The 10,889-nt window shown below is 42.9% G+C and overlaps 1 protein-coding gene across 6 annotated transcripts in view; it reads left to right on the top strand.

The window, feature by feature from the left end:
- Window positions 1–920: 920 nt before the first annotated feature.
- The window catches only part of LOC110490574 (epiphycan), a 24,490-nt gene continuing 14,521 nt past the window's right edge, over window positions 921–10,889 (top strand). For 2 of the 6 annotated variants that reach the window (XM_090200880.1, XM_090200879.1), the window contains exons 1-2: window positions 1,100–1,379; window positions 6,309–6,507. In XM_090200880.1, coding sequence (XP_090057006.1) covers window positions 6,316–6,507 — 192 coding nt within the window. In that variant the 5' untranslated portion in view covers window positions 1,100–1,379; window positions 6,309–6,315. Of the gene's footprint in view, window positions 1,608–6,308; window positions 6,508–10,889 lie in introns of all 6 variants that reach the window. The other 4 variants (XM_090200881.1, XM_021564003.3, XM_090200882.1 and 1 more) reach the window with 4 other exon arrangements.

The following is a 10,889-nucleotide window of genomic DNA, read 5'->3' as shown; positions in this document are numbered from 1 at the left end:
CTGCTGGTCATTTTTACGCTCAACAGTTTCCTGTGTGTATCAAGAACGGTCCACAACCCAAAGGACATCCAGCCAACTTGACACAACTGTGGGAAACATTGAAGTCAACATGGACCAGCATCCGTGTGGAATACTTGCAACACCTTGTAGAGTCCATACCCTGATAAATTGGGGCTGTTTTGAGGGCAACAGGGGGTGAAACTCAATACTAGGAAGGTGTTCCTAATGTTTTGTACACTTAGTGTATGTCACCATTCCTGGTAGCAGGTGTAGCACGATTCCCAACGATTCCCAGCATTCCAGCATAGTTCAATTTCCCTCACTCAGCAAAAGCTCCAGTTACTTGGGAGAAAGAAAGAGATAGGTTTGGGGGGTCGAGTGAAAATTGAGGCCAGAAAACCAGAAACGTAGGATTAAACTGACACATGAACACTAGTAAGGTACTTCCTGTCTGTGTCTACTGCTCCGGCCTGGGTGGAAGTAGGAATAGCAGGTCCTAGGTCAGTTTGTATTTCCCTCCTATCGGTTTAACATTAGGAATTAGAATTGAGTGAGTTGACCCTGGATCTGCATTTAATCCCAACCTCTGCCTGCATTGGGCCTTGACTGTGCTGCACCAAGACCCAACCACAGATACAGGATTTGATTTCCCAGTCCAAGTCTTGAACAATAGAAATTGAAGATAAAACTGACCTGTGTTTAGGAGGAAACGTTGTGTATGGAGAGCTGAGGCCGTTCTCCTCCAGGCAGGGACTTCCTCTGAGGCTCCTCACAGAGGCCCCATTGTGTTCTGGGGCCCCGTAGATTCCTCACCACACATGAAAGCCGCACATGCCAGAGTTTCACCTTGTGAAAAGGAAGACAAACATTTCTGAGTCACACTGCAGGTCTGATTAAGCCACGCACCCCTCTAGAAAAATAAGGGCTACTCTTGTTAGGGATTAAGATATTGTGTGTGTGTGTGTGTGTGTGTGTGTGTGTGTGTGTGTGTGTGTGTGTGTGTGTGTGTGTGTGTGTGCGTGCGTGCGTGCGTGCGTGCGTGCGTGTGTGCGTGTGTGTGTGAAAAGTGTTAATAGGTGGGTGCACAGCCCCAGTCCGAGTGACCAAAAGCAGTCCGCTCCCATCTGATCATTCTCAGTGCCTACCTTCACACACACAAGGAAGGGCACACTGCTCTGGTCTGCCAGAGCACACACACCTACACACACCCACACTTACACACCTATACACACCTACACACACCCACACATACACACCTATACACACCCACCCTCTCTCTTCCCGGCACCCTGAGCAACCTCTTACCATTGGCCAGGTCCCCTAGCCCTCAGCATCTCCATCACGGCTGAAGGGACCATTCAAGAAAACAGGAGACAGAGGTAAGCCTTCTGGGTGCTATCTTCACTATGGGCTATGGGTTTTAGTATGCAGGATTTGCAAGGCACTAGCTAAATGAACCCCTCTAAACAGTGCTGTTCACAGGGGTTTGTGCAGTGCATGGACACGTTGGCTAATTGCTGATAGAGGTTTTGATATTCCATTTTTTTATTGCTTTGGGATTTGAACATCTATTCTTGGTTTGGATGTCTAGTGTCTGATCATATCAAGTAAATATATTTATTTATTTATTAAGTGTTTCCCTATTTCTTGCTTAGTGCACAACTGGCTTGGTAATTGTGGTGACAGCAGGTGACTTCGAGGAGTAGAGACGGCACTTTTGACACGTCCTCAATTGGGACCTTAACATTTGATCCGATGTCAAATTTCATACTGAACAGAGCAGTGGTTGACGTACTTTTTAGGGATGAAGTTATGCACGTTCTTGATTGGATCCTTTAATTGGATTGTTAGCGCGTTGTACCAAGTGTTTTGATCCCTTCTAGTAACCATTGTGGTGAAGGGGAAATTGGCACCCTGGATTGGAATCAGCAGGTTGACGAGATTGGAGATATTATATTTGGCAATGGGTCTATTCATATTTTGATCTAGTAACACTGGGTCAATTTTGCCTGAATATCAAGTTACAGTGATTGATTGTACTTTTGGCTCTTCAGTTTTGCACAAATTAGTCTCACTGCTAATTTTGTGTATGTAAGTCTGTCAAAAAAAAATCAGCTTTGCTTCCGGCTATTGGGAAGAATAAAAAAAACAGTCAAATCACTGAATATCAGGAATGCCCAAAGCAGAGCCAAGCAAAACACAGAGGCAGTCTGTAGGCTGCACACACTCACACACACACTGTGTGCTGTGATGGCGTGTATAAAAGCAAGCCTCTGTCTTTAGTATAGTCCCTCTTTCACCGTTGCCATACGTTGTCATGGTTTCATGACATTATGAAAACTGACAGATTCCAGACCTTTCTCTATGCACCAATAAAAAGTAGAAAGTGTGCTGTAATAAATAGCAGAGGTATGAAACCACATTTAGATGGCTCTCTACCTCATATCAACAAAGAATGGATTTATGACTAAAATAAGCTGTTTTGTTTTATTTTAATCGGCACTCATCCCAAAAATAGAGGCTCAATGTTCTTTCTGAAAGATAGGTGTGTTAGCTGTGTGTGTGTCTCTGTGAGGGTGGTGTTTGTGTGAGTCAGTGTTTAAGTGTGTGTGTCTGCAAGTGTGTGTGTGCGCATTGAATTAAGGTTTTCCTTGCAGTCGTAACTCACTGCCATCCTGTCCACAAACCTCGATGGAATTTCGAGTGTGAGTGTGAGTGTGAGTGTGAGTGCTGAGACAGGCCGAGACGTGGACTCATAAAGAACCTCTGTGAAGGCCGAGGAGGCGAGTCAGCTCTCTCTCTCTCTCTCTCTCTCTCTCTCTCTCTCTCTCTCTCTCTCTCTCACACAGTGATATTTTCCCTCACTCTCTCCAGCTAACCCTGAGGGCCAGTGCCTCATCCACGTCTCCCGCACTCCTCTCTTTCTCCCCTCGCTCTCCATTTCCCTGCCGGCCTAGAGGACTCTCTCTTCCCTCGCTCTCCGTTTCCCTGCCGGCCTAAAGGACTCTCTCTCCCCTCGCTCTCCATTTCCCTGCCGGCCTAGAGGACTCTCTCTCCTCTCGTTTTCCAGGGCATTTTTTGACCGGCCTGTTTCAGTTCAGTCCAAAGTCAGGCCCTGTGTTACTGTAGAGGCTGCACTCACAAGTTGCTGTCTGGTCCTTCTACACATTACAGAATGTAGCTGTCAATGATCTACTGAACATCATTTAGACTGGCCTTTTCTTTTTCTGGGCTCAGTATCAACTTCACAGCCAACAGTCAGTCTGGAATTGACCATTTTTATTTTAGTGTCCAGAGATAGTCCTTTATAACCTACAGATGGTCGTGTCAGACATTGTTACTGTTTGTTTGCAGTACGTGGGGAATTAAGTACGAAGCCTAGCATCAATGTTCTCTTCCAAGGAGGTGGTGAGAGAGAGAGAGAGAGAGAGAGAGAGAGAGAAAGAGGTCTGACAGAGTTTTCTGCACAACAAGCGGAAAAGCACACATGATAAATGTTCACCAATTCAAGAGAACCAAAACTTCTTATGATAACATAGTCAAAATGTTGTGACATATTCTAGTAGGGAATAAAAAACAATAGTAGTAAGACAAAATGCCCCCAAAATGAACAGGGGGAAACAACCCATATTTCCCAGCACCTTGTAAACCAATGTGTTGGGAAGATTCAGCAAAAAAACATGTTCCCACGACACCACTGAATATAATTGCAGGTACAGCAGCCTTTACCAGATCAACTCTGACCCTTCACCTTTGACACACCACAGGCAGCCAATGATTAAAACCAAGATGGCCACCACCTCTTACAACAGTGTGCTCCGGGCTTTAAGGAAGGAGGTTTCAGGGGAATTTGGAGGACTCATATTTCATCTGTTTGGGCTGTCTGCACCTTGGTAATGAATATTGAATTCCCTGACCTCAGAAGTGTGTTCTACCAACCAAACGTTCAAACCGGACCCACATCACACCCATGCAGTTGGTAACGGAGTGATGCTGAGACTCTTTCAAATCTGTCATACAAAAACCAATGACTGCAAAGTTAAACAAACCATATGCACAAGGACTACTTTTAATGACAACAACAGAAAACATTTACTAGAAGAACATTGCTGATGCAAAATGTGTTAACAACGACTGTTTCTGCTGTTGGTCCCGCCATTCTGTTACCAAAGTTCTTCAAGTAAATGTGTTTTTGTAAAAAAAAATCTGTGGAAATTGTTATAAGTCATCCAATGAGTTGTGGTTTGTTTAACTTTACAATTACTGGTTTTTGTTTGACATACATTTTAGTCTCAGCATCACTCTGTTACCATGAAATTGCCCTGCAGGAACTGTAACATGGGCAAACAAATCCTTTTCCTTTGGATATGATTGGTTTCCATGGCTATTAGAGCTGTATCTAATGCAGAGATGTGACTTTCCAATGTGTGTGTTGGCGCTCTGAAATTCAAAGGCTTGCATAAACACTATATGCATTGTAGGAAGGCCATGACATTTAGCAAAGACATAACAAAGACATTTGTGACTTCCTTTGTTGCCTCTGAAGATTGGGGATGGATGATACAGCCTTTGCCATACACACTACCGGTCAAAGGTTTATCTTTATTTGAACTATTTTCTACATTGTAGAATAATAGTAAAGACACCAAAACTATGAAATAACACATATGGAATCATGTACTAACCAAAAAAGTGTTAAACAAATCAAAATATATTTTATTTTATCCTCAAATAGCCACCCTTTGCCTTGATGACAGCTTTGCACACTCTTGGCATTCTCTCAACCAGCTTTACCTGGAATGCTTTTCCAGCAGTCTTGAAGGAGATCCCACATATGCTGAGCACTTGTTGGCTGCTTTTCCTTCACTCTGCGGTCTGACTCATCCCAAACCATCTCAATTTGGTTGAGGTTGGAGGGTTGTGGAGGTCAGGTCATCTGAGGCAGCACTTCATCACTCTCCTTCTTAGTCAATTAGCCCTTACACAGCCTGGAGGTGTGTTGGGTCATTGTCTTGTTGAAAAACAAATGATTGTCCCACTGAGCACAAACCAGATGGGATGACGTATCGCTGCAGAATGCTGTGGTAGCCATGCTGGTTAAGTGTTTCTTGAATTCTAAATAAATCACAGACAGTGTCACCAGCAAAGCACCCCCATACCATAACACCACCACCTCCATGCTTTACGGTGGGAAATACACATGCGGAGATCATCCGTTCACCCACACAGCGTCTCACAAAGACACGGCGGTTGGACCCAAAAATCTCAAATTTGGACACCAGACCAAAGGACAAATTTCCACTGGTCTTAATGTCCATTGCTCGTGTTTCTTGGTCCAAGCAAGTCTCTTCTGATTATTGGTGTCCTTGAGTAGGGGTTTCTTTGCAGCAATTTGACCATGATTCACACAGTCTCCTCTGAACCATTGATGTTGAGATGTGTCTGTTACTTGAACTCTGTGAAGAATTTGTTTGGATTGCAATTTGTTCATTAGAGGCTGATAACTGTAATGAACTTATTCTCTGCAGCAGAGGTAACTCTGGGTCTTCATTTCCTGTGGTGGTCATCGTTCATCACAGCGCTTGATGGTTTTTGTGACTGCACTTGAAGAAACTTTAAAAGTTCTTGAAATGTTCAGTATTGACTGACCTTCATGTTTTAAAGTATTGGACTGTCATTTCTCTTTGCTTATTTCTTGCTGTTCTTGTTGACATATGGACTTGGTCTTTTACCAAATAGGGCTAACTTTTGTATATGCTCAAACGCATTAAGAAGAAATTCCACAAATTAACTTTTAAGAAGACACACCTGTTAATTGATATGCATTCCAGGTGACTACCTCATAAAGCTGGTAGAGAGAATGCCAAGAGTGTGCAAAGCTGTCATCAAGGCAAAGGGTGGCTACTTGAAGAATCTCAAATATAAAATATATTTTGACTTGTTTAACACATTTTGGGTTATTACATTATTCAATATGTGTTATTTCATAGTGTTGATGTCTTCACTATTATTCTACTATGTAGAAAATAGTAAAAATGAAGAAAAGCCCTTCAATGAGTAGGTGTTCAAAATTTTGACTGGTAGTGGAAATGCTCACTACTTTCTTATGGTTGGTTCATAAGATTATGCTAATGTTTGAATCTAAGTCTGAATAAAATAAAATATGTTGAAGGTTTAATCAACGTGTCTTCTTTGTGTACCATGAACGCTTCATCCAAATGTTTCTTCATCAGTGTTCAGGTTGGGTTCAGGGTTCATGATCTCGCTCTCTGTGTTCAGTGCTTGGTTGACATGTCCTGTGTTTCCAGGTGGACTATGAGGATGTTGGAGGGGCTCATATTAGGACTCTTCGTCCTCAACGCAGTGGTGGCCAACCCCAGATTTGCCCGGCAGGTGGAATTAGACATGTACGACAGCGCTAACTATGATGTGGATCTAGAAAACTTGAATTTGGAGAATCCGGATGTCCATGGTTATGAAGATGGACTGACTATTGACGAACCTCAGGTAAGATACCGGGGGGAAATTGGAGGGATGGGTGACGGAGATGCTGAGATTTGACCTCAGACCCGTTTGAACATTCTAAGAACGTATCCCTCTATCCACACGTCCTTGAAGCAATCACTAATCAGTGTGATAGGTAAAAGAAACTAGCAGATTACATACTATAGCTTACACTGACTCACTTATGACAAGTCAGTGGCAGAGTAAGGAACCTCACATCATAGACATCCTATGAAGGTGAATGTATTACTTAGAATTTTGTACATTGTACGTATCACATTACTGTTTTGCCTTGGTTGATATTGCCTGCACTTTGCTAGCTCCATTTCCTGACTCAGACGTCAATGTCAAGGTGCCATGTAAGTTGGTGGATAAAGCATTGATCTTGTGGAATAATGACATGACTGTGGAGTTGTTCATTTTTGTGTTTTTTGTTGTTGTGTGTGTTTACTTACCAACTCTCATGACGTAATAAAGCAATTGAATTCGTTGATGGGGACTTATCATGGCTTTACACCCCACAGTATCCTGAGCCTTGATGATGGAATCTGCATTAATGAAACATTGGAAGAGTTCGAGACCCAAGGACTTGGGACTATATGTTTTTATCTGCAAAATGTATCGTTTTGAGATCATTTGTATTTTCAAGTCCCAGATCTCAGAACTGTTTTGTGATGTCTTCCTCTTTCACGACTCAATAAGTATACAGTCACATACAATTATTTTTGATTGACAACCCAGCATTGTGTGATTGGATTGCATATAGAACTTTATAGCACCAAATGGACAGCTGTTTGAGCAGATAGAACCTTCAGATTTTTGTATTATATTGTAAATGTACTTGTAAAAGACCACTTAAAAAGCAACTCTATGTGAATAAAAAAGCAATTGGACCAAAATGTCAGAAAGAACCTCACAAGTTTTCCTGCTTATTAGTTTGAATGCTCATAGCTGACTGTAGTTTTCAACGCTTGTCACTTTGGCCCAATTCCATGTATCCCTTTCCTCCCCCTTCTCTCCAAACTGCACTCGTTCACTCCCCCTCAAGGGTTGATTGGCACCGATGGATTGTACTGTATGCATGGACTGAAACTAGGGAGTCTTGAACGTTTTTGAGAGACATCTTTTTAACTCTTCTAGGAAGAGCAATGGTTGAAGGGAGAAGTTGAGTTTTGATTTGCGTGGGATTAGAGGTTCCATGCTTCTCAACTCTGGTTATTAGATTACATCTAGGGCTATTACAGCCGTGTAGCATTCGGAGTCAAATACTGCCGTTGCTGTGTCTGTAGACAAGACTTGATGGGCTCAGTGAACATTTTTCCTCAGCTACAATGTCTTCAGACAGAGAATAATGCATACAATTAAATTTTATTCATCTATGTCGAAAATCTTTATCGTTAGTCAGAGTCAGGTATTCAATTTCCCTCTGAAAGCAGGTGTATCCCCCCCCCCCCCCCCCCTTTGGGATTAGATTGTAGACTACAAACAATACTGTTGGTCTTGTGTTGGTTTATCAATGTGTATATGATATCACAACTTTTTTTTCTCTAATGAGAGTGATTCGAATTTGATGAGTTTTGCAGATTACGTCATCTCAGAGAATGTTCTAATGGCTCAGTTTGACGGAGGAAGGTGATGTTAATGCAGAGTGTGTGTGCGTGTGGGCGTGTGCGTATGTGCATGTGGGCGTGTGCGTATGTGCATGTGAGCGTGTGTGCATTTATGCATGTGTGTTGCTTCGGATAATCACTTGTTAAATTACCACATTTTTATTTCAAGCAATTACATCTAATTAAATCTCATTTACATTGGCCCAATTAAAACTCTTCTTCTCAAAATAAACAGGACAGATGGAGTATAGACCATAGGATCCAAAAGCCTTGCATACAATGCAATTGTCAGACTCGAGTACTCAATCTGACTCTGAAAGCAGGTGTATCTTTCCCCGCTTTGGGTTTACTACTTGGTTGGTTCTGGGTTTATTATCCAGTTCATCGTGATGCCATTTTGCATGGTCAAACCCTTCATCCACAATAGGGGGCAGGCCCTATAGCCTGCCCTTACCACCTGGATATTTATGTCTATGTGTCAGTTAGATCAGTTGTTTATCAATGTTACAAAACGAGACATCTGATTTACTGTCACTGCTGGTTTAAACTGCCCATTTTTCAGAATATTTCAAATTGCCTGAGGGGAGAAGAAAAAAATGCATGAAAATATTGTGCTTGTGTGTTGGGGCTGGGGGGTAGGGTGGGGGGTTAGATTGAAATGTATGCATTGAGCAATACAGCTGTATCATATCTGGCCGTGATTGGGAGTGTTACGACTTCCACCGAAGTCGTTTCCTCTCCTTGTTCAGGCGGTGTTCGGCGGTCGGCGTCACCGGTCTTCTAGCCATCGCCGATCCACTTTTCAATTTCCATTTGTTTTCTTAAACACCTGGTTTCCATTTCCATCATTAATTGTTGTGTATTTAACCCTCTGTTCCCCCCATGTCCTTGTGTGGAATTGTTTGTTTGTAAGTGCTTGTACGTTATGTTACTGGTGAGTGTCGGGTTTTGTACCCATGTAGGTTCTTTTCGTATTGCCGTGGGTTTTGTAATTAAACTGCTCCGGCTATTACCTATCTCTGCCTATCTCTACCTATCTCTGCTCTCCTGCGTCTGACTTCACTGCCACTAGTTCCGCAAGCCTTACAGGTCCCATAGGGCGGCGCACAATTGGCCCAGCGTCGTCCGTGTTAGGCCGTCATTGTAAATGAGAATTTGTTCTTAACTGACTTGCCTGGTTAAATAAATGTTAAATACAAATAAAATAAATAAATACAGCTGCAGGGTTCGAGCCTCTCAACTCACTTGCATACAATGTATTCATAAAGGGCTGGGGAAGGGATACAATTAGGACAGGAATGTAGCTACATTAGACATGGAACTAGTATGGCAAGTATGGATCAAAGTCAATGAGTGGCGTTTCTGTTTGTGAGAGGTGTTAGTACCTTCTACAGTAGCCTGTAGATACCGATGGCCTATGTGGCAAAGGATATTATAGCCCTTGTTGTTAAGTTCAATTCTAACCCACATTTGGCCCAGGTCTGACATCGGCATGCTAACATGGGCCAAACTGCTCTGTGCTAGCCAGAACCCAAAGGGTTGTAAGTGGGCCAGAGGGTTCTGTCGGACATTAAACAATCTGAACAATAAAAAGCACCCAAATGAGTCCAAAATGGCGGAAAGAGGAGAGTGAGCAGACAGAGCGCTGCCCATGCTAGAAGTAGCCTTCAACGGCCCAAGTTGGATGTGATGCAACTAGTCTGCAATGCAGGTTTGGCCAGAGAACACTAAAACAGCCCATTTCAGCCAATGTTCCCGTTTATTTTCTTTTGTAACAAAGACACAATGCCAAAACTATGTCAGGCTGGCATGAGGCTCAACAGCGGGATCAGATTTTCGACTCGTTCCCCTTGAGCCAAACCATGTAAACTGAACCCGATGTGGTATGCCACCATCCAAGTCAGTCCCACAATCCAATGCACATTTGGCTATTATAACATGAGGGATCTGTGTACAAAACAATGTTGTAGTCGTTCATTAGTCTGCTGGTTTATCAATGTGCAATCTCAGAGAATGTTCTAATGGCTCAGTTTGATGGAGGAAGGTGATGTTAATGCATTGTGTGTGTGTGTGTGTGTGTGTGTGTGTGTGTGTGTGTGTGTGTGTGTGTGTGTGTGTGTGTGTGTGTGTGTGTGTGTGTGTGTGTGTGTGTGTGTGTGTGTGTGTGTGTGTGTGTGTGTGTGTGTGTGTGTGCGTGTGAGTTGTTTTGGATAATCCCATCTGTTAAATTACCACATTAATCCAAAAGCCTTGGAATGATTCAGGGGAAAGAGAAACTGATACAGAAGAAAACAAACCCTTGACAATAGTGTAGATAGAAGACAGGAAAAACTCCAGCAGTTCCCTTCAGACCTTCTCTTCAGTGGTGTGTGTGTGCTGGGGAAAATATACTCTAGATCGCTCTCACATGATTAACATTTTCAGTGCGATTTTAGAATATTTGTTAGTGTGTGGCAGCGCTTTCCCTTGATACAGTTGGCTACTGAAGGGTGAGAGGGCAGATTTAGGAATAAGGATGTAGAGTGGGAAAGGGGATCATGCAGACTGGAAGGAGTCCTCCCTCACCAAGTCAGAGGAGACTCAACTATGATCTCTGCTTTCTCTTTCCAGCTCTCTATTGCCTTTCTTAATTCTGCAGCTCATCTGACCCTAACCCTAAGAAGCGTCACACTTTTCTCCTGTAAACTGTAATCCAAGGCCAGAGTTACTGATCTGGTGCAGCCCTTTGCAGACACTCCTAGAACAGGAGCTGACTTGGTTTAGAGCACTGTAGAG

The sequence above is a fragment of the Oncorhynchus mykiss genome, chromosome 15 (assembly GCF_057628025.1).
Source record: "Oncorhynchus mykiss isolate SJ-2025 chromosome 15, ASM5762802v1, whole genome shotgun sequence".
NCBI classification, from domain to species: Eukaryota; Metazoa; Chordata; class Actinopteri; order Salmoniformes; family Salmonidae; genus Oncorhynchus; species Oncorhynchus mykiss.
This window is presented reverse-complemented; position numbering and strand designations above follow the sequence as displayed.